Source organism: Nicotiana tabacum, chromosome 1 (genome assembly GCF_000715075.1).
Source record: "Nicotiana tabacum cultivar K326 chromosome 1, ASM71507v2, whole genome shotgun sequence".
Classification (NCBI taxonomy): domain Eukaryota; kingdom Viridiplantae; phylum Streptophyta; class Magnoliopsida; order Solanales; family Solanaceae; genus Nicotiana; species Nicotiana tabacum.
Genome location: NC_134080.1, coordinates 17,587,565 through 17,612,354, shown reverse-complemented (window position 1 = coordinate 17,612,354; position 24,790 = coordinate 17,587,565). Strand labels below are relative to the sequence as shown.

The window sequence follows — 24,790 nt, the reverse complement described above, 5'->3', positions numbered from 1 at the left end:
ACCCACACCTACTCCAAATAATAACACTGTGGAAAACCCTCGTTCTGGACTTGTTAATTCAGGTAGCGGTGGAACTCCCAGTAAGTCACAGGAGAGAGAACCAGGTAATGTAATTAATTTTGATTTGCAAAATTTAGTACTAACCTTGCAGAAACAGCTCAAGGAGCAAAGTGAGCGCATAGAGCAGATACCCGGGGTGCTGCCCATAATCAAAAGGGTAGATATGGATAGATATTCGCAACAACCCTGGAAGCCAAGTGTTGCTCCACTCCCAATACCAAAAAAGTTCAAAATGCCTGATATTTCAAAGTATGATGGAACAACAGACCCACGAGATCACGTGATTGCGTTCACAACGGGTGTAAAAGGCAACGATTTGACTAAACAGGAGATTGAATCAGTCTTAGTCAAAAAAATTGGTGAAACACTCACCAAAGGAGCATTAACATGGTATTCTCTTTTACCCGAAAATTCTATAAATTTTTTTGCTGAGCTTGCAGATTCTTTCATCAAAGCACGCTCGGGAGCTCAAAAAGTAGAGAAAAGAATGGAGGATATTTTTAAAATCAAGCAAGGGGACTTGAACTGCTTAGAGAATTCGTGGACAGATTTCAAAGTGAAAGAATGACATTGCCACGCGTACCTGACAACTGGGCAGCGATAGCTTTCACAAAACTGCGAATGCTTCTAATTAATTGAATCTTTTTTTAGAATCCAATTTTCTTATATATATAGCAGAGTGATGTCTTTATGACAATTCGTCAAGTAAACCTGCGCCCAAAGTGCTTAATTTGACTAAAAAGAGTTCGGAAGCTACGAGGAGACTTAAGGAAAGCCTTCGAGAATTCCCAGCTACAACGTGGAATGATGTTTATAACAGGTATAGCACGAAGTTAAGAATTGAGGAAGATACGGTTCCGCAATTCTAAAAAGATGAAAAAATAAGTTTGAGACGGGCAAAGACCGAAAAAAGGTCCGGTAAAAACAGGTACGAGTCTTATATGGGACTTCCGGGAAAAGACTCACGGTCAAAGCAGGATAATCAAAGATACGATCATAGATCAAGAAACAGAGAATTAGGTTCTTCATCAAAATTCAGGAACGAGCGAAACAGCAGAGAGTCACGAGATGACGATAGAAATTTAAAAGCAAGATTCGGTGGTTATAACTTCAACGTCGGCACCTCTGAGCTCGTGGCTATTTTGAGAAGCATGGGAGATAAGGTTCGTGGCCAAAGGAAATGAGATCGAATCCAAACAGGTGCAACCCTGACCATTGGTACGAGTTTCATAATGACCACAGACACAAAATAGCAGATTGCAGATTCTTACAAAGTGAAGTTGATCATTTATTAAAACAAGGATATCTTACTGAGTTGTTCAGTGAGAAAGGCAAGCAGGCTTACATGAAGAACATGCAGGATCCTCCAAAACCACCTTCTCCCAAAAGAACTGTTAACGTTATAAGTGGGGGTGAAAACGTCAATAATATACCGCAGCAAACAAAATTTCCAAAGTAACAATTACCCAAGGAAAACAGGTGCGGCATGTTTTAGAGGAAGACGGTATTACATTCAATGATGAAGATACAGATGGCATATTAACCCCTCATAACAATGTACTGGTAATATCTTTAATTGCACATGATACTAATGTGAAACGAGTTTTGATTGATCCAGGTAGTTCCATCAACATTATTTTGCTAAGAGTATTACGTGAGATGCAAGCTGAAGATAGAGTAATACCAAAGGCGCATACTCTATCTGGATTTGATAATTCCAGTGTTGTCACTAAAGGAGAGGTAATACTTACCACATTTGCTGAAGGGGTCGTCAAAGATACAAAGTTCCAAGTAGTAGACATGGAGATGACTTACAACATGATTCTTGGGAGACCCTGGATCCATGAAATGGATGTTGTTCCTTCGACCTTGCATCAAGTTATTAAATTTCTATCGCCATGGGGAATATGTCAAATTCGTGGAGATCAATATATATCCAGGGCTATCAACTCTGTTGCAAATACAAGCATGAGAAGTGAAGGTAAATAGCAATCACAGAAGGCAGTTGAGGACTTCACAACACAAACCTCAACTGAACAAGGGCAAACAGATGTAGACTCAAGGCCTAATACCATTCAATAACCAGAAGAGAATGAAAATATCAAAACAACGATAGAGGAATTAGAGTCTGTCGTGTTATTTGTTTAATGGCATGATAAAAAAGTCTATGTAGGAGCCAATCTTGACCAAGGAATGAAAGGTAAGTTAATTGAATTTTTGAAAATTATCATGGACTGTTTTGCTTGGTCCCACTCTGACATGACAGGAATACCACCAGAGGTGATGACTTATAAACTAAATGAAGATCCATCATACACCCCTGTGAAGCAAAAGAAAAGAAAGGAAGGAGCTTTCAAGAATCAGGTGATTCAAGAAGAAGTCCAAAAATTGCTAGAAATTGGTTCCATTTGAGAGGTAAAGTATCCTAACTGGTTAGCGAACACTGTTGTGGTTCCAAAGAAGAACGGTAAGTGGCGGGTTTGTGTAGATTACGCAAATCTTAACAAAGCCTGCCCTAAAAATTCTTTTCCATTACCACATATAGATCAATTGATTGATGCAACTGCAGGTCACGAGCTATTAAGTTTTTTAGATGCATATTCAGGTTATAATCAGATTAAAATGGATCTGGAAGATGAAGAAAAAACTTCATTCATAACAGACAAGGGGGCTTACGGTTATAAAGTAATGTCTTTTGGTCTAAAGAATGCAGGTGCAACGTATCAGAGGTTAGTTACCAAAATGTTTCAAGAACATTTAGGAAAGACCATGGACGTATATATAGATAATATGCTTGTTAAAACTCAGTACTCAAAGGATCACATATCACACTTATCTGACACATTTTCGATTTTGCGCAAATTTAATATGAAATTAAATCCTGAAAAATGTGCATTTGGCGTTGCTTCAGGTAAGTTTTTGGGTTTTCTTGTTTCTAACCATGGTATTGAAGTGAATCCTACACATATTAAAGCCATTGAGGAAATTCCTAACATACTTTCAAACAAGAAAGAAGTTCAAAGATTAACAGGAAGAATTGCAGCCTTGGGAAGATTCATTTCTAGATCATCAGAGAAGTGTTTTAAATTCTTCTCAGCCCTTAAGAAGCAGGATTATTTTGAATGAAATGAGGAATGTCAACATGCACTTAGGAATTTGAAAACGTACTTATCAAATCCACATTTACTGGCAAAACCAAAGGCTGGGGAAAAACTACTTATTTACCTTGCTGTTTTGGAAGTGGCGGTAAGCATTGTTTTGGTCCGAGAAGAACAAGGTAAACAATCCCCTATCTATTACGTAAGTAAATCTTTGTTAGGTGCCGAGATGAGGTATCCTCAGTTAGAAAAACTTGCACTTGCGTTAATCATGGCATCTAGAAAGTTAAGACCTTACTTTCATTGTCATCCTATCGTTGTAGTAACTGCCTTCCCTTTACGTAACGTTTTACATAATCATGAATTATCAGGTAGGTTAGCTAAGTGGGCAATAGAGTTAAGTGAATACGAAATTGCATACCAACCTAGAACTGCTATAAAATCACAAGTATTAGCTGATTTCGTGGCTGATTTTAGCCAGGGAATGCAGTTAGAAGCAGAAAAAGAATTGCAGGTATTCAATGGAGCTAACCCAGGAACTTGGACTTTATTCACTGACGGCTCGTCTAATGTAAAAGGAGCAGGTTTAGGGGTCGTATTGGTACCACCTACGGGTGAAACCATTCGGCAAGCTATTAAATGTCATTCCATAACTAACAATGAGGCAGAATATGAGGCTATGATTGCAGGTTTAGAACTGGCACGGGAACTTGACATAAATCAGATTATAATCAAGAGTGATTCACAACTCGTAGTTAATCAAATGCTGGGGACTTATACAGCCAAGGAAGCAAGGATGCAACAGTATTTAGAAAAGGTACGGGAATTGGTAAAACAATTTCAAGATTGGAAAGTTAGACAAATACCCAGGGACCAAAATCTTGAAGCAGATGCCCTAGCTAATCTCGCATCTGCAGCCGACGTGGCAAGTGATGCAAATGCCTTAGTGATACATTTATTTCATTCAGTTCTTGATCCTGATGTGAATGAGGTAAATTTTAATAACTTAACATGGGATTGGAGGAACGAAATTGTTGCTTTTTTGCAGTATGGAACTGTCCCTGATGACAAGCAAAAGGCTTATGCGCTCCAAAGAAAGGTTGCTCGGTACTGCTTAAAACAAGGCAATCTATATCGTAAAATGTTCGGTGGTCCCTTAGCAAGATGCCTTGGACCTTCGCAAATAGAGTATGTAATGAGATAAATACACGAGGGACATTGCGGGAATCACGCAGGTGGAAGATCACTGGTAAGAACCTTAATTAGGGAAGGTTATTACTGGCCTAAAATGGAAGAAGAGGTGGAAAGTTTCGTGGCCAAATGTGATAAATGCCAAAGGTATGGTAACAATATGCATAGACCTGCAGAATTATTACATCCGGTCGTTGCGCCATGGCCATTTATGAAATGGGGAATGGATATCGTGGGTCCATTACCATAAGCAAAAGGATAAGTAAAGTTTTTGCTTGTTCTCACTGTTTATTTTACTAAGTGGGTGGAGACAGGTGCATTCAAACAAGTGTAAGAAAAGGAAGTCAGAGATTTTATTTGGCGGAATATCATATGTCGATTCGGCGTACCAAAGGAGATCGTATGCGATAATGGCCCTCAATTTATAGGAGCTCAGATCACGGAATTCCTTCAAAGTTGGCAAATTAAAAGGATAACATCTACGCCTTATCATCCAGTGGGTAATGGGCAAGCAGAATCAACAAATAAATTCATTATCAACAATTTGAAGAAACGATTAGAAGAGTCAAAAGAGAATTGGCTAGAAGTGCTACCTGGTGTTTTATGGGCATATCGTACAACGACGAAAACTAGTACGGGAGAAACACCGTTTTCATTGGTTTATGGAACTGAAGCTTTGATTCCAGTCGAGATAGGAGAACCGAGTACCCGATTTATACAGGCGACACAAGAATCTAATGACGAGGAGATGCGGGTCAACCTAGATTTACTCGAAGCAAGGAGAGAAACTGCACTAATAAGAATGACAGCACAAAAGCAGGTCATAGAATGATACTATAATAGAAAAGCACGCCTCAGGTTCTTTAAAATTGGGGACTTCATGCTTAAAAAGGTTTTTCAATCTACAAAAGCAGCTAACGCAGGAAAATTAAGTCCAACATGGGAAGGACCCTACAGAGTTCGTGATGTTGCAGGAAAATGAGCATATGAACTAGAAACAATGGATGGCAAAGTACTACCTTCACATTGGAATGTTGTTCATTTGAAGAGATACTATTTTTAAGGGAAACCCACAGTCAGGTATAACCATTTTATATTTCATTTTTGAATTGTTAAAATTTTACTAATGATTTTAGATGATAGGCAAAAAGCTATCCCGTACTAAATAATGAGTCACGGCCTGTAAGGCACACAGAGTAACCTAAAATTCCTGGCCTAGGGTTACAACTATTCTGATAGAAATAAATACGGGGTATGCAGTCTTCATCTATAATCGCCCCTCCGAGTCACGTGTGTTTTTCCTTTTCAGGAAAAGGACCAAATGAGAGAACTATCAAGTGTTTGAGGCTTCATATTTCAACACTCAAACACTTAGGGGACTACATAATATATATAGACATGTGTATAAAGAAGGCAAAGAAGATTGAGGGAAAATCAAGCCTAAAAGAGTCAAGTGCAGAGTAAAAGTTACGAGATGGAGCCACAAGCTGAGGCTAAAGAGAAACAAAAACCTCATTATAGTTAGGGTATTAGGGTAAAGGCCATATACTAAAACGAGTTATAAGGAAAAACCCCGTACATATTACTCTTCTTTTGTAAAAATCTGTTACAAGAAAAATAGTTACGAGAAAGTTATAGATGTACTTCAAATACATGTAAAGAATTATAAGTTCCAATAACAACTTGTCAAAGTTATTTCAAAGAAACATGTGTGTTCCTATTTCTTTTATCGTATGTTAACACCATTATAAAGTTGAGACGTCTACTTCATTAAGTGTCGAAATATAAAAGGGCCCTCTTTTATAAAACTCATGTTCAAATTATTTAGTCATGAGGATAACAGAAGCATTTTCGAAGAATAAAAATGCAAATTATTCTGTAAGTCCTTAAAAATTAAGGCAAGAATAAAGGAAACATAAGTTTATAGATTGCCCCATAAAAGACTTGGGGACTTACGACTTCAAAATTAACCCTCAAATAAAGTTAAGGGCCTGATTATAGTTTTTCAAAACAAAAGCAAAATCACTAGAATGTTCAAAACCGGTCAGTGAAAAGTTTGAGGAACCGAAGCAGGAGCATCAACAACAGTGGGTTCAATTTGGGTAGCTACATCAACAGATGCGGTTTCAATTTGGCTTGTAACAACAGATTCGATTGGGCTTGAAAGAATTGGGATACCCATATCAGCTTCAACATTCACGGGAGCTTCAGCCATGGGAGAAGGGAAGTCCTGAGTTTGTTGAGCCTTTTCAATGGTTTTGTTGATCTTAGCTAACTCCAACTCCAGGTTGAAGTTTTCTTGACCAGCTTCAAGTAGGGTATCACGACGACAATTCAAAAATGCCCAACTTGTCTCGACAGTACATTTTTCTTCAAGGATCTTATAATCCTTTTCCCAAGCAGCGATCTCATTCTTTAGCTCTTCATTTCCAACCAAGGAAGAGTTGCGGGAAACTTGAAGAGAGGCATGGGAGCATTCTAAAACACGCACTTTATTAGCAGAGATTCTAAGATCCTCTTGTGCTCGAGTCAAGTTTTGCACGAGCTCCCCAACGTAAACTTCCTTTCGGTCCAAAAGAGCTTTTAACTCTCTAATTTCTTCACTAGTTTTAGATAGTTGCTCTGAGAAGGAGGACTCGAGACGTTCTTTGTCTTTTTCTGCTTGGCTTAAAGAAGCTTTTGCAACCGCCAATTCTGAAGTTAAAGCCCGCACTCGCTACTCTAAGGTACTTTTGCTCTCTTGTAAGTCTTCTATATCAATCTGTGCACTCTCAAATTGCTCCTTCCAAATGATTGCTTCCGAATGAGAATCACGTGTGCTATCTTCTCCAAGGGGGCGATTCTTTTCAGCATTTCTGTGCCAATAAGGTTGGCCTGAAAAGGGGAAAAGGAAGTAAGAATCCTCAAAGATAGTCGAATTATAAAGCAAAAAAGGAAGAGAAGGAAAGTACCTTCAAAGTAGCATGTACAATATCATTCATTAAAGTTAGGGAACTATATCTCTCCAACTTGGCTTTTTCAATTGGGCCGATTAAAGGCTCCAACCATGCATCTGTCTAACCTGACTTTCTCAAAAGGCTGCTCTCGGCAGGAACTTCAATAGTTACCCGCCTCATAGCGGCACTTCTATTTGAAGAGCCCGCTTTTGTATGATGAACGATAGGAGGGGGAATAGTCAAAGGAGGAGCCGGAGAAGAGGTGAAAGCAGTAGAAGAAGGAACGGAAATAGCTGGGGCAGGTAAGAAAGGAACCACAAGCACGGGAGTTGGAAAAGAAGATAATGGTACTTCGTCTAAAACAGGTCCAACATCTTCACGGCCAAATCCGCTGATGAAAAGTTGGTCAATAGACTCACGAGTATCGTGGGGAGTGATGTCATCGTCAGGAATTATTATTGGAGTTTCAACAGGTTCGGTAAGAGAAACCAACACTTCAGCTTCATCATCAGATACGATGTGTCTCCTAACTCGAGGCCTTGTCACCAGGGAGCCCTCATCTCCCTCTTCTTCAGAGTCTTCCTCTTATGCAGCTTTCCTTTTTGCAGAAGAAGAACCCAAAACTATTTCCTGGGCTCTTTCTAGAGAGATATGGGTTCCTGAAGGAGTACGGGTTCCCGAGGAAACACGAGAAGCTGCAACTGCTTCAGCAGTAACTCATCGAATAGCAAATTCTCACGAAAAAAGGATAGAAATTAGAGCAATAAAAGAGAATATAGACACGAAAGGCACAAAATATAAATTCTTACCATGAGTCTTTACCTTCCAACCAAAACGGTTAGAAAGTGTGTTTTCCAAGACCTACCGTCTATCGGTGCGATCTTCAGCAATTTATCTACCCAACCACGGAGGTTGGGAACATCCCCCACAACTCCCATGGTAGCTAAAAAAAATAACAAAAGCAAAATTAGAGAAGTTGGCAAACTTGAAGGAAAAAGGTACGAGAAGGTTAAAAGACTTACGTGCAAAATTTCACTTCTCAGGGAAGGGAACATTATCCTCACCCACTAAACCAACAGTGGGGGCAGAAACAAATCAGGTATACCAGCCACGGTCTTTATCATCTTCGGGACTCACCAAACCCTCTTACTCCTGGCTACTAGTGTAAAAACACCATTGGGAAAAAGCCTAGGTGAGTAAAGATGAATCAAATGGGGGAAAGTAAAAGGAACTTCGACTTTAGTGGCTAAATGCCTTAAACAGGCAACAACCCTCCATATGATCAAACCAATTTGGCCCAAACAGATGTTGAAGAAATGGCAAAATTCGAGAATGGCTGGGTCAATCGCTGGTCTGAACCCTAAAGTAAAAGGGTTTGTGTAAATAAAAGAAAACCCGGTTAAATAAGAAGTTATCCTTTGATTCGGATTAGGGATAATAATGGAAAAATCTTTACTCCAATGACAGTCCTTACGAACCACAAGAGTCAAAACTTCTGTAATTTGAGTGGGGTAAGTATCGACACGATCTAAAGCGGCAGTCTGGTTTCTAAGAGATTCCCTATCGTGGTAAAAAGATAATTCTGTAGGGACTATCTCTTCTACTAAAAGTTCGCATAATGGTTCAGAAGGTTCTTTACTACTAGAAGAAGATTTGTGAGAAAGGGAACCTGTGGTTTTAGAAGAGGGACCAAAACTAGAAGAAGGCATAAACGAACTACCTTGAGTAGATCCTAAGCTACGAAACCTACTTCCCCTTCTATGCCTAACAAGGGCATTGAGGAAAGAATCAACAATGGAGACTTCTCGAGGGTAAGGGTAAGGGTTTGGTGAAGACATAGCGAAGAGGAATGATGTAAAGAAGAAGTAAACAGAGAATGGAGAAATTAAGTGTTCAGTAAAACTTTATGAGGTAAAAGACAGGGAAGAAGTTATATTTATATTGATAATCGACCGCCAAAGGTAAAAGTGCAGTGAAGGAAGGATCACAATTATGATAACTGGCACTTCGTAAATAGTGGAACCGTAAAAACCTTGAAAGAGGCTGCAAAAACTGCAGAACCAATGAAAAATTGATACGTGTACGAAGTATTAAATGGAAGTGACAATTGAAGCGTCAATTTTTTCATAGCATTAATGGTGACAAAAATTCTCGTTTTAATAAAATCCACTTCCCAAGTATTCAACTGATGAATGAATGGAAAGTGGGGGGACTATCTGTATTGGAAAAAATTACATTTATATAAAGATGACGTGTCAAGACACGTGGACTGGTCAAATAGTCAAAGAATTACAATTAATCAAGAGGCACGAGCAGCAATAGAAACGAGCAAGGACAAAGGAAGAGGCACGGGTGGCCCCGTACCTGTTTAAGTCATTTATATCCAAGAATCAAAAGGAATGGATCTGACCATAGTAAAGAGCGCAGATACAGAATTTGACAGGCATTAAATACTGGATACGTTAGAGAATTTGTATTGATTATAATGATTATGTAACGTAGCATTCAATGTCTTTAATTATTCATAATAGCCTCATTATGATTTGGGGAAAACACATATCTTCAGGATACCTATAAAAGGGAGGTATCTGATCAATTGTAGGGAGGAGAGATATCATCGGAATATACTTTAATTTACTTGTTTTTCTCTTGATTACACTCTATTACTTCAAATTACTTTCCTTTGCATATTCTTTTGATTATCAGTAACCCGTGTTCTTCTAAATTCCAGCTTTGACTGAAATTCTATTTTTTGGTTAAACAAATTGTGCATTTGACAAAACTCAGATGCTTTATGGTCTTTTTAATATAAAGTTTAGGGCGACAATGTGGAAATTCAGGAATCTGAAACTCCTCCCTTCTACATTGAGTGTCGATGGTGGGTATGGGTTTAATAAGGTAGCTGGACGGTACTTATATATATATAATGTATTAAATATTTTATATACACATATATAGAGTTGTACATATAAATAATTTGTATTGTAGTTTTGTATAAAAGTTATATATACATTATATTCTAGGTTTGGCAATGCACTTTGTGTATATTGAGTGTATTTCTAATGTGTTTGTATATCCAAAGCGTATGTTGAATTTTTTATACATGATTATATAGTGTATATATACTACACAATATGTATATATATTGTGTATGTATACTATATAATATCTATATATACTATATACAAATTATATATATAATTTATGCATGATTGATATATATTGTGCAGTTATATATTTGTATAAACAATTGTATATAAAACCGTTATATATGTATAGAAGATGTATATTTACAGTTCAACAGTATATAAAGGTTATATATACAATATTTCCTGAGTTTGACAATGTATTCTTAGTATATTCCGAGTTGTTGTGTATTTTAAGTGTATAAAAAAATATATTGTTCAACGATGTATAAAAAACGTATATACACTTTATACTAGTGTATAATATGTATAGTATGTGTATAACCTATATATCACCTTGTTCTTCTTCTTCTTATATCATGGGTATTTTTACTTATGTAATATTATATTTTCTACATTGGATCACTAAAAATTTAAAATTCTTTGTAAAAGTTAAAAAGGAAATTATAATTTGTGTATAATAGGAAGAAGTATGGTGGTTGTGGAGAAGACACTTGGGTTTGATGAAATTTTGGGGCTGAAAGGATAGTGTTTGACTGGGATTTCACTGGGTATGAGGGATTTTGGGTAGGGGTGTACATAGGTCGGGTTGGTTCGGATTTTACACTTACCAAACCAAACCAATTGTGTCGGGTTACTAAATCTAAAAATCAAACCAATAAAACTCGGGTTTTTCACTCTCGGGTTTTTCGGGTTTTCTCGGATTTTCGGATTATTCGGGTTTTTTGGAATTTTTATCCAGATAAAATCTTCGTAAAACAAAACAAATAAATTGTGCTCAAAATATTTCTTTAGCCCTAGTAAGATACAACTATATAAAGTATTTTCCAAGAAAATAATATAAAATATGAGATATGTCATGACATTATCCTAAAATATTCAACAATAAAGACAATAAAATTATGTAATATAAATATTGCTAATTAAAAAGTTATAATAAAAATAAACATAATTTAAAAGTACTAAGTCATGCTAAAATAAGTAAACTAATAAGGGAGTATTAATTACATGACTAAACGCTAAAGGAAAAATAAAAATAGGTTATGCATTTTTATCTAAATTTTTGCAAAACAAAAAATAGATATTTAATACATTTCGTAGTATTGAATTGAATATCTTTTGTCAACATTAGTATTGATTTGATTTTGGTTTGGGATTTTGCTAGCACTACTTAATTTACTAATGTTAATGGCTATAAAACTTATTGGAACATTCAAAAGTTCTAAGTCCAACCTTGAAATAATGTCTCAAAAGATAAAATTATGAAATCTTTTAAGAAATATTTATAAATTACATCACAATAATTATATTTATATATTAAATATATCTAAAATTTCTATATATGTAATGTCGGATTGGTTTGGTTTCAGTTTGACTTTCTTTAGTTAAAACCAAACCAATGGTCGGGGTTTTTTTTTCAACACCAAACCAAATCAAACCAAATCATAGTCGGGTTTTTTTCTCGGTTTGACTCGGATTATCGGGTTGGTGCAGTTTGTTGGTTTCCTTTGTACACCCATAATTTTGGGGGTCATTTGGCGAGATTTCAATTTTTTTAACTATTAACATTAAGTTTAAAAGAATGTTAGGCGACTGTTAGAGGCTGGGCTAGCAACTATTAGGAATTTTTACATAGCTATATACTATTGGAAACTTTATTATCTTCCCTACTCAAGTTTTAATTTAATTACATCCTATATATAAATTTACCAATTATATATACTTTAGAAATTAAATGAGTATCCATTTATATTAGGAATCAATTATTTCTCATCCTTATTCTCTCTCTCTCTCTCTCTCTCTCTCTCTCTCTCTCTCTCTCTCTCTCTCTCTCTCTCTCTTTACGTCTCTTTCTATCTCTCAATCCCTAATTTCAATAATGTAAAGCAAAGGAAAAGAGAGCAGCAATTCCACCATTGACAGCCATTAAAAAGCTTTGAAGCTTTGAATTTGAATTTGGGTTTTCAAAAATCATTATTTGTTTGGATTGGGTGTTGTTGCAAATAATTAGGAATATGGTTTGAAGTTTATATCTCAATTTTGAGGGATTTTGGTGAAGATTGACTTGATTTTGACTAAATTTCAACCATTGACAGCCATTAAAAAGCTTTGAATTCAAATTTGGGTTTTCAAAAACCATTATTTGTTTGGATTGGATGTTGTTGCAAACAATTAGGAATATGGTTTGGAGTTTATATCTCAATTTTTGAGGGTGTTTTGGTGAAGATTAGACTTGATATTGGCTGAATTTTAGATTGAAACTCGAAGAAGAAGAAGAAGAAGAAGAAGACATGACATACATTATGCTTGCGAAGTTGTAGTAAAATTATAGTAAAATTGTAGAAAAATTATATTTTGTTTATATAGTAAAATTATAGAAAAATTTTATTATGTTGTTTATATATATTTTTTATTTAAATATTGTATGAAAGTTGAATAATATTGTATAAAAATTGTATTTAAGTTATATGATATTGTAGTTGTATATAACTGAGTAGAAATAATGTATGAAAATTATAGATAAGTTGTATAATATATATTTAGTTGTATGAAATTTGTTTATACTATGTATAAATCAGATATAAAATATACAAAAGACATATTGTATAAAATTTATATACAAATTGTATTTAAGTTGTATGATATTGTAGTTGTATACATAATTGGGTAAAATTAATATATGAAAGTTGTCGATAATTGTATAGTATATAATTATTAGTCCCATTAGTCTTTGACCGTATCCTTTTATAATCACTTGCGAGTTTGTACACGAATTTCTAAATAAAAATTTAACATTATGTAAGTAATCTTGGTAATTTGGTTACCGCGCAAACCATCCCATATCGTCTCTTAATCTTCCTTCATTTCGTAAGCATGTGAAACAATTATCAGCACGTTCTTATTCTTTTTTTTAAAACCACTTTGATGATATAAATTAATTTCTGCCAACAAAAACATGTTCAGCAATATTTGGATATACATACCAAATGTTAAACTGTATCTAAAATAAAAAACTCAGAAACCCAAAACTTAATTAACCATTTACACCAACAAATTCTGGAGGAACCAATAACAAATACCAAGCACATACATACAAGTTGAAACATAGGCAAATCAAATTCAAGAACAAGAAACGAACATCAAACAAATACCAAGCACATACATACAAGTTGAATAGAGATAAATGCAGAAAAACTATCGATCCTTAAATAGAATTGAAGCAAACGAACCCAATGCTAATCCAATGATCAGTATTGAGACTATATAAAAATAGAGGACCTCTTTTGGTAATTAAAAAGAAAAAGTTGGAAAAGTGTAAAAAAACCATATTTTTATTTTTTCAAAATTGGAAACTAAAATCAAGGGATACAGTAGTTGGCTTAAATTGCTGCAAGGGTGGAAGATCTGGAGAGAAAAGGAGAAAGAGGAGAGAAAAAGGAAAAATATATAACTAAATCTTTTGATTGAACGCACTAATAATGCATTGGGAGCCTTTTAAGGTGGAATGTATATATTTTGTAGATAAAATTTGTTTAGGTCGGGTAATTAACTAAACTTAGATATATTTGGTAATAAAGTTTCAAATTGTATATGGACGAAAAAATCCCCAGCTATTATGGTTGCATTAAGGAGCCAGAGTCTATCGCTGGTTTTTTGGATTTCATTTGCTAGCCTTTATAATAATTGGTTTTGCGCTATGAATTGTACGTATGGGTGGGCATCGGTCGGTTCGGTTATGAATATTATCAGTTTAGCATATCGGTTATCGGTTTACAAATATGATAAACCGATAACCAAACCGATAAGATATTAGTTATCAGTTATCGATTAATCGGTTCTCGATCATTATCGGTTCGGTTATCGGTTTAGCCGATAAGATAACTCAATCTAGAGTTAAGTAATAAAGAGAAGACAATTCACTCGAGTTAAGCAAAAAAGAAAAGAATTCACCTATAGTATACTACCCAATTCTGCGTTCTAGCTACAACTAATATTTGAAGAATGTTTCATTTTGACAAATTCATGAGCTGTGCAATCTCAAAAATTGATACTACAACTCCACAAGCATTCCATCTCCATTTCACTGGAAATATTAGTTAACAGGAACATAAATTACAATTTTTTGGGTTCCTGCCAAAATATAATCAAGAGATCAATCATTTTCCAAAGTCCAATGGTAGCAAAAGCAATAAGAGCACTAGTAACTCAAAAGTTGTCCAAACACAACTGAAATACTGTTAATTCTTCAAACATCCTAATACATTAATAACAGTACAAAGTAGTAGCAATTTCACCTTAAAATTAAAAAGTATAAACATAGTACTAAAACATGAGCACAAAATAAAGAATCGAAAACAATCAAAAATCCTATATTTTTATTATCGAACTCTACTGTAAAACTCAAAAGAAAGGAACAAAATTTGTTCTTAACAAAGAAGTAATTTTGGAATACAAATTTATGCTAAGATTCTAAGAATGTGGTTGTACATTGAAATTTGAAGAAGAACTTTCAAAAATTGAATCAGAGTCTGAAGAGTGAACATTGAAACTTCAATCTTGAATGCGGCTGGGAAAATTAGGAGAAAAAGAGAGAATGAAGCCCAAGAAATTGGATAAAATCCTAATTTTATTAAATCTTATTGAGTTATCGGTTAATCCGTTAAGAAATGGGGCAACCCGTGGTCCGAACCGATAACCCAATAGTGAAAAAATACAAAATCGTTACCGAAATATTATCCTGATTACCCGATATAGATACCCCAATAAGCTTTTATCGGTTCGGGCTATCGGTTATACCCGATATGTGCCCAACCCTAATTGTACGCCTTGTTTTGTGGCTACAAGCTGTCATTAGTTTTCACCAATTTCTCTCTAAAATATTCATTCAACTTTCAATGATCACTTATCAAACATTTTCTTGATATATTTAATTAGTTTTATGCCAAAAAGAAATTTACAATTGATCAAAAATCAACCCGTCTCACTATTTTATTTCATTTTCGTCCAAAAATTTGACGAGCCAATTTTGGTTTACTTACTTTTAACAATTTTTAATAATGTCACTTATCACTGACCCAACTAATTAATATACCAACTGCAAGGTGGGCATCTATTATTCTTATCATAATATGAAAGTGTACGTTTATACAAAAATTTAGCAACTAATATACCAACGGTAAAATACAAAACTACAACAAAATATTCTATATTTTATTTTATATTTTTTTTATTGCCAATAAAATACAAAACTAACATGTTTGAAACTTCAAATTAACGGTACACATCACTCATCAGATTTTTCAATTCACATGGCGCTATCACTATTTCAAACATTCTTTATTATGTTTTTTTAACAATGTTTTAATCATAAATTGTAATTTATAGTGTTTTGTATAATTAACCAGTATGTTAACTTTAATAAAAAATTAAGCAATCAATCTTAAATTTAAAAGCATAATGATCTGATCGATCTTTATATTTCATAATCCAGTAATTCAATTGTGGTAATCCTTTAATTTCTGCGCCAAGAAAAGGTGCTACAAGGGGGGTAATTGTGCATTTGACAAAGTTTTGTTGCATTATATGGTCTTTTTTATAAAGTTTAGGGTGCCAATTTGGAGATTCAGGAATCTGAAACTCCTCCCTCTCTCTCTCTCTCTCGAGTTTTCTCTTATGGTCCCACCAAAAACATTCTCTTTGTGATTCACCGCATCATTTCTCTTCTTCCAGTTTCATCCCAGGTCAGGCTCCTTTTATTCGCATCTTTAAACTTTTTTTCACGTTTTTATTTTTCCTAAAATTTTGATTTTGCTATTTTTTATTTGATGTAATTTTGTTCTTATGTAACTAGGATTAGAGTTAAATAAATTGTTGGTAACCCTGCTCTTATATTGAGCTATTTTGTAGATATTTGCTTCGAATTATTGTGCTTCACTTCTTTCGCTTCAAATTATTTCGAATATTGTAGGACTTTGTTGAAATATGAAATGCTGACCTTAATTGTTAGAAATGAAATTAAATGAACCTGAATGGAGGTCTCATATAGCCGACACAAATTGTGAGCTTAATTAATTTTTTTCTTTTTTAAATTTTCCTATCACATTAGGGAATCAGAGAAGGATAATGGGGAAGGCAGAGTGAGAATTTTGTTCACACTTATTATGTGCAAAGGCGAAGCCAGGATTTAGAATTTATGGGTTCTGAACTTGTCATCAAACCTGTAGCTTGTTTTAATTTCTTAGTTCACAATCAAATATTTATACATTAAAGGGTTTAATCAAAAGCTATGGGTTTGTTCGAACCAGTCCTGATTGTGTGGAAGACTCTCGCTGTTACCACTAGACTATAAGCCTTGATGACCGAACTAATTTGAAAATGTGGCGGAGTTGATAGATTGATTGATATTTGAAATGCTGGTCGTCATACTTTCTCTTATGTCCTCTATCGCAGTGGTAGAAAAAACTTGAGAATTGAGTGATATTTTGATGCTTATTTGAGATTGAGTGACCCTGCAAACAGACTATTCTTAGGTGTAGCAAAGCTCCCAGTTGGCCTAATCTCTTCTAGTTTTAATGGGGATTCTTTAGTTTCAGAACTTTTAGGAATATGCAGATATCAAATTCTGCTTGAACTGATCAACTTTGCAGTAACATTTCTCGAATTCTGATTGGTTATAGAAAGCATGTACTTAGCACCTTGAAATGGTACATCTTCAATGCCTTTTTGGGTGGCATGAAATCGACAATGTGGAAGTGATGCGATATGGATGTACCTCTGGCTTGAGATATTGCATATATGTAACTTTCCGCCACAAAATCTGAAATAGCGGTCAAGGATCTCCATAGAATAAGTAGGGTTATGGTTGAGGAAGAGGTGAAAAATGCAATACTGGTTAAAGCCCAAATTTCTGGACTATTTTAGAAGTCCTTCCATTTGAAGTCTAAATTTCTAAGGACTTAACACCTCCTTTCCTCAGAGAAAAAAGAAATTAAAGGAAGGAGAAGAATGAAGAAAGTACAACGACCTCTAAGATTTCACCTTTTCATCTAATTCTGTTTACAATCTGTGGACTGTGGTCTTATTTTAGGTTGGAAGTTCCCTTCATCCCTCTCTCTTCTTTTTTTCTTTTAAAAAAAAGAACGTCATAGTATTAGTCAAAAACATATTTTCATAAATCAACTGTTTGCTGGAAAGCATTTTTGGCTGGAAGTAGGGAAGTTTAGTTTCAGCATAGCTGTCGCAGACTTATTACGCCTTTATCTTTGGATGGCTATCTATTTTTCACTAATTTCTGTCGTTCGTTTTGCAGCTCAATCTTTGAGTGTTTGTTTTGATATGTGATGGTGAAGGCGAGCAAAGGATTGTTCATATCATGGTAAAGAACTATCTATGATAAACAAAACAGAATTCATTGGCAAGCTAATGGTTTCAAATCTTCAGCAGCTAAGTTTTGTTCAGCAATCTTCGTTTCAAATACTTGTCGCTTCTTTGATGCTGAGGTTTGCTTTCTTCCTTTGCAGTGATGTACCTATGGCGCAGTTTATTATCAATGTGAATGCTGCACTGCCACAGTCACAGAAGTTCATTTTACATGTTTTGGACAATACACATCTGTTTGTTCAATCCGATGTGGCTGGAATGATTCGTAGTGCTATTGCGGAATTTAGAGAGGCGAACACATATGAGAAGCCTTCTTAGTGCTGTTTGCTGAAGTTGAGCAACCCTGTGTGTGCACACCAGATGCCTTGTTACCATGTTCAGTATTACCTAGTACCATGTTTCATAGTATTACATAGTACCATGTTTCATAGTACCAATCATTTTAGAAGTTACCATTTTACAAAAAGAAACATAGTAAATCTCCAACTGTTCTTTCAGAAATGATTTGTCACATTTGAAAGAGGCAGTTATGTAAAGACATTTGAATCTAACCTTTGATTTGCAAAACTACAAGTGACTTATCTTTCTTGTTTCCTTATTTTCCTCTCCTAGATTACAATAGCTAGAGCCTTGGCGTAACCGGTAAAGTTGCTGCCATGTGACCAGGAGGTCACACGTTCGAGCCGTGGAAACAGCCTCTTGCAGAAATGCAGGGTAAGACTGCGTACAATAGACCAGATGGCAGCAACCTTCCCCGGACCCCGCACATAGTGGGAGTTTAGTGCACCGGCTGCCTCTCCTAGATTACTATGTCTAAAAGGTTAGACAGTCCTCTCAGTTGTAAAGCAAAATGATACTCCATTAGCTAACTTTAACCATCTATTTCCCCTTTTCTCTCTTAGCCGACAAATGAGATGTCTAATTTTGATGAATTTTATAATACTAGTCTTAGATTAAAATAGATCTGAATAGAGCGGAATGGATACAAAAAAAAAAGGCATAATTGATTGTGCTGAAGCTTATGCGAGTTAGGGCCGAACCTAGAATATCGGGAACGGATTTGGCCGAACCCAGTAACTTTGGCTCAAACCTGGTATTTATCTTAAAAAATCCGTTGGGTATGTATAAATTATTAATAAGAATCCAAAAACTTAAAAATTAGAATTTTGAACCCATAAACTTTAAATCTTGATTTAGCATGTGATGCGAGTTTGGCTCATGCAACTGTAAATAAAATGTTTTTTTTATGCTCTTTAATTTCTGAATTTCATTATATGCTCGTTGGAAAAAGATAAAGGGCAACATTTTTCGTTTTTCACTTTACATTTCTCCTAACATTTGAAAGTGAAAATTAGTAAAGAATTTGAATCTATAACATCCAATCCTAATGAAATAAAACGCTGAATCACACCACCATGGAAGTTTAAAGCTATTAATCTTCATCTAAATATAATATAAAAGATTTATCTGAAAAATCGCATCTTTTTTGTGGAACAAAAAGAACATTTAATCCATCCTACCTAATTAATCATACCCTCTATAAACATTTAAGAAAATCAAACTATTAGAGCAAAATATATAAATTTTATTCTTTATTTAATGAGCAACTAGTACATCCTTACACCTTTTCTTCACTTTTTGTGAAAAAAATATATTTTATTTTTTTAATTAAAAAATGTTTTGTTGTAGTGCTTAAAGGAAAAGAACACAACAAAAGGGGAAAAAGATAAAACGCTACCGATTCTCTTAGAACAACCCAAAAACAGTTCCTCCCAAACTTCAAATATTAGTACTAGAGCTAGAACAAAGCAGAAGAAAGAGAAAGTGTGTAGTAATGGGTCAAATATTTATCCGGGTCGGGTACCCTTTCCTATCCAAAACAACCAGCTATTTTAAGTTTGACAAACCGAATTTCATACACTCTCCCTTCTTCCTTCACCAGAGCATCAATGGCAGTCACTCTTCCGACCACTTCTTCCTCGTATCTAAACTCGAGAACTAGACTCCCTCAGCCTTCTTTAAGGTACCATTTTCCCCTTTTCTCAATTCAATTCAGTTTTCTTATTTTCCACTATGTAAATATCAACAAAGTTAACATTTTTTTTCTTCTTCTTACGTTGTTTTCAGCTGTGCCAGCAAAGTTTTTGTCGGATTAAGAGTTCAATCTCCAAGTATGTTTTATTAAATCATTGTTATTTTATATTTTGCTTTCTTCTTGTTTTAATTGGATAACTGTTTGTTTCTTGGCTTTTTTGTTAAAGCAGATTCTTTTGGGATTGCAACGCCTAATGTTAATGTTGAATTTCACAATAGAGTTTACAGAAGTATTGAGTCCGGGTAATCTTGACCTTCTTATTTACTGGGTGACTTTCACCCAAAAAAGTTCTTGTCTTGAATAATATTGTGTTGCTCTTATATATGACCTAGTATATATAGAGTATATGCAGGGAAGAACTAGCTTGAGGAAGGAGGTTAAATTGAATCTCCTTTGTTGAAAAATTATTGCGCAAATAGGCAAAAACTAGTTTTTCTGTTTATATATAAGCTGTTGAATCTCCTTAATATAACAGAAAGTTCTAGTAAAGTGGCATAGGGGGGTTTAAAAATTGTTTTAGGTCATAGGTTCAAATCCCAGGTAATACATTTTTGAATCACCTTGTGTAAATTTCTGGATCTGGCACTGGATATATGCCGAATTTCACAATACAGCTTACAGAAGTATTGAATCCAGGTAATCTTGTTCTTCTAATAAGTAATAACTGGGCGACTTTTGCACCCAAAAAGTTATTTGTCTTGGATAATGTTGTGTTGCTTTTATACATAACTTAGTTTATATAGAGTACATGGTCTATAAGGGTGGATTGATGACAGAGGTGAAGCTACAGTGGTGCCTACGGGTTCGGTAGAGCCCAGTAGCTTCAGCCCAGACCCTATACTTTTATAATAAAATCTACTTAATATGTATAAATAATTTATCTAGAACTCAGTAAGCTGCCTTTTCTAGAATAAGAAATCCAAATCAATCCATGAATTCAACATCCTAGCTCTGCCTCTAAAGAGGACTTAGACTGGTGGGTTGATTCTCTTAACAAATACCAATTCTAATGGATTTTTCGACATGAGCATATAAAGTCGGACTAAAGGCAGTGGATTCGGACGAACCTATTGCTTATATACTGGGCCTACAGTTTTAGCATGTCGTGAGAATTGTAGAGGATGTTGAATTTAGAGATGAATGGCCATCGTAGTTCTGATAATTTAAGTTAATATATTGGGCTTGGAACTGTATATGTTGGTTCTGTACAGAAAATCTATTTTAGAAAATAGCATATCCTTTTTTCTTTCTTCCTTCTGCCCACGCCTATGCATATATTTTCTTTTAGTTCCTCGCCATCGCATACGGCTTTAGAGCATATTTTCTGTGGGAAAGGAGGATTGTGCTGGCTAATCTAATGGGTTTGAAGAGGGAAAAAGGCTAATTTTCTGTTGTAAAGTATGAGCATTTTTGTTTCGTTCATGTTCATATTGGACCCCAGCTACTAACAAAAAATGCCTTACAGACAAGTTGCAACGGCCTAGTGCCCAGAAAACAAGGAACTGGGACGACCTATATGATTTGACGATTAATGAAATTCCCTAATAACAACCTAGTGTGTAGAATTTGACTCAAACTTGTGCTGAGCTATTCTTCCCATTGCTGAGCTTTGTTTAATCTCTGCACTTTCTTGCTGCTGTCTTGTTAATCTCACACTCAAGCCTTCAGATTTCTCAGCCTTGTTTTCTCTTTCAAGTTTGTGAGTTTATGCTTACATTGCCTCCATCTTTAAATTCTGTCTATCAGGAACTAATATCTAGTATTAAGTCAGTATATTTTATGTAGTATCAAATATCAAATCTTTCCACAGTTTAAATCAGAACATTTAAACTACTTTATCCAAACACACTCACACAAAAAAAAAAATGATGTCACCAAATCTCAATGAGGTGTAGCACTTACCTCATTTTGATAGTCACTAACAAGCCTGTGCCTTGAATGTTCTCCTATTCTTAATTATACTATTATTTATCGTTTATTTCTGAGTACATCCCATCTTTTATTGATTAAAATCTCCATTTTCCTTTGGATAGAATTTTTTTATATTTTTTCTCGAGTTTCATTTGGCTGCTGCTTGTGTTTGTAACCTAACCTAGAGTTCATACTTCCAGAACTAGAAACAGTAAACCAACACGTGCACGAGTTTCCATGATGCCCATTGGGACACCAAGGGTGCCCTACAGAAATCCAACTGAGGGAACGTGGCAGTGGGTTGATTTGTGGAATGCTCTTGTAAGTAACATGTTTTCAGTTTCGAAGTACCTTTGTTTCTCCTTTGGCTAATTGGATTAATAATCAATACTTTTGATCTGGGAAAATATCACTGAATTCTTTGATGCAGTACCGTGAACGTGTTATTTTCATCGGACAACACATAGATGAAGAATTTAGCAACCAGATATTGGCAACAATGCTGTACCTTGACAGTATTGATGATTCCAAGAAGCTCTACCTGTATATCAATGGCCCTGGCGGTGATGTGAGTTCTTTACTAATTTTACTTTGTAGTCAAAGTTTCCTCTTTTATTAGAAACACCTCTTTTTTCTTCTTAATTTTGTGCTCAGACTGCTTTCTTTCTTCTTGTTATTTGCTTAATGTTACTTCTATTTACAGCTAACTCCGAGCATGGCCATCTACGACACAATGCAAAGTCTGAAAAGTGCTGTTGGCACCCACTGTGTGGGCTATGCCTACAATCTTGCCGGTTTTCTTCTTGCTGCTGGAGAAAAGGTACCGTAGTTCTCTCCTAGTGATAAAATGTGGGGAAAAAAAAACTTGTGCTTATCGACAATGTCTTGCTTAGACTAGCTTTCGGAGTTGTTGCGCCTGATTATTTTATGCAAAGATGGGATTGAGTTGTCTGGATATATTGGCGAGTTTCGTATTTTGTTATTTCTTTCTGCAGCATTTGGCATGAAAAGAAATTTGCCAGTATCAGCCACTTGTGATGGCATCCCAAAGAACTGTATTTTATAAGAGTTCATTTTATCTTATTTTAACCTAGAGATTTATTTGCCTGATTATGAGTTGGTCTTGTCTCTCTCCAAAGGCCTCCATCTAGAGTTGTGATCCTATATACTAATGTGCAGTCAAACCTCGGAATTATTGGGGTTGGGGTTGAACCGAAATTTGAGGGTCAAGTTATGGAACCTGTCGTACATCCTTGTTCAGTGTTATGCTTCTCTACTGAGGCTGTACCACCTGGTTATCTATTGGAGCATCATAAAATGGTGTACTGAACAAGGAACTGCCAATAGTTGTTTCCTGTGGGGCTAGCCAAGATCCATGTCCAAAGTTAGCCTAACAGTCACTTCCCATTGGGACTATAATCACTTCGGTGTCAGTTCGACAACCTTCCATACTTGACAGTGGGAATTTATCCCATTTGGTTGCACCCTTTTGTTATGAAAACTATTAATGCAAAGACCACAAACAATGAGATATAGATAAACATGTTTAATTATCTCTTCTTATTTTAGAAGATGATATAATAGTGGCAAACACTCTTGGGAAAAAGTTCTCCAGGATTCTTTGTTTTGGCCAGTTTCTTTTGTTAGTGATGTGATTGTGCCTCCTGTTGTAAAGATGATAAAGACCTTATTTTACTGTGGAAAGGCAACTAATGCTCAATGTTAATTTTACGTATTTCCATTGTGAAGGGCAATCGATTTGCGATGCCTCTTTCAAGGATTGCACTACAATCTCCTGCTGGAGCTGCACGTGGACAGGTTTGTCTCCTCGACATTTTGGAAGGAAATGATGATTTTTCCGAGACTACATACTTATTCATTTTCATATTTGGCAGGCTGATGATATCCGTAATGAAGCAGATGAACTTCTCAGAATTAGAGATTACCTTTTCAAGGAGTTGGCTGAGAAGACAGGCCAGCCTGTTGAAAAGGTATATATTGCCCTCATCTGAATTTAAATATGTTCTTTTAAGGTATATAAAGTATACCCCCTCAAACTATGATTCAAAATGAGTCTCCACCTAAAAGTATTAGTTGCAATAGTTAATCACCTTGCCTTATTGCCTTTATATGGACTCTCGTTACATATTGGGCAAGGTGTGATGAGTAAATTTGATCTCTGCATATCAAAAGTATTGATCATTGTAACTTCATCTATTGAAATATGCAGGTTCACAAGGATTTAAGTCGGATGAAGCGATTCAATGCTCAAGAAGCTCTTGAATATGGTCTTATAGACCGTATAGTTAGGCCTCCCCGTATTAAGGCGGATGCTCCACGAAAGGATACCACAGCAGGTCTTGGTTAGTCCATATGCCTTGTAAACGGAATGGCTGATAGTGGTTGTACGACTTGCAGTCTTATTTTGCGATTTTTTAGTTCAACCTACATGTGTACTCTTTTGATTTACTTATTTAGAAAAAAAAAATTTTCTACATGGAAATTGACAATACTAGTTCCCTTTGTTTAATGTTATGAATGCAAGAAATCCATTAATAGCTGATATGTCTACAAAGATAAGTATTTCTCTTTCTGTTAGATTCCCTTTTCTGATTATCAATCAAGTAGCCCTCTGGGTGCATATGTTTTGGTATTTTTGACCAATGTTTTGGTATTTTTGACCAATTTTTATGTTAGGATCTACTATAATTCTCTAAAACACCAAATTGAAACTTTTGATCCGCAAAAGAATAGGAACCATCCGTCGGTAACCATATTATCCATGACTTCTTGAATATGATTACTTTTGGGAGAATTCCTAATCTCCCAAACTTGGGAAACCCTCAATTTGAGGCTTTACAAATATGAAAGTTAAACTCATTGGTTATCCTTAACATTGGTTATTCATTTTCTAAATGGATAATATGGTTCTTATCCATATTTGACCCGTTTTTAAAAAGTTTATTATCCAAC

The 24,790-nt window shown here is 35.2% G+C and overlaps 2 protein-coding genes across 2 annotated transcripts; both read left to right on the top strand.

The window, feature by feature from the left end:
• The first annotated feature begins 1,001 nt into the window (after window positions 1-1,001).
• Window positions 1,002-5,181, top strand: LOC142162012 (uncharacterized). The gene is made up of 3 exons (XM_075218310.1): window positions 1,002-1,223; window positions 4,207-4,265; window positions 4,821-5,181. The coding sequence occupies exons 1-3, from the start codon at window positions 1,002-1,004 to the stop codon at window positions 5,179-5,181; spliced, it is 642 nt and encodes a 213-aa protein (XP_075074411.1).
• Window positions 5,182-19,674: 14,493 nt separating this feature from the next.
• On the top strand, window positions 19,675-24,410 carry LOC107774235 (ATP-dependent Clp protease proteolytic subunit-related protein 2, chloroplastic). The gene is made up of 9 exons (XM_016593726.2): window positions 19,675-19,834; window positions 19,939-19,982; window positions 20,076-20,148; window positions 22,018-22,138; window positions 22,248-22,385; window positions 22,521-22,637; window positions 23,567-23,635; window positions 23,713-23,808; window positions 24,048-24,410. The coding sequence occupies exons 1-9, from the start codon at window positions 19,761-19,763 to the stop codon at window positions 24,183-24,185; spliced, it is 870 nt and encodes a 289-aa protein (XP_016449212.1). The 5' UTR covers window positions 19,675-19,760; the 3' UTR covers window positions 24,186-24,410.
• Window positions 24,411-24,790: the final 380 nt, after the last annotated feature.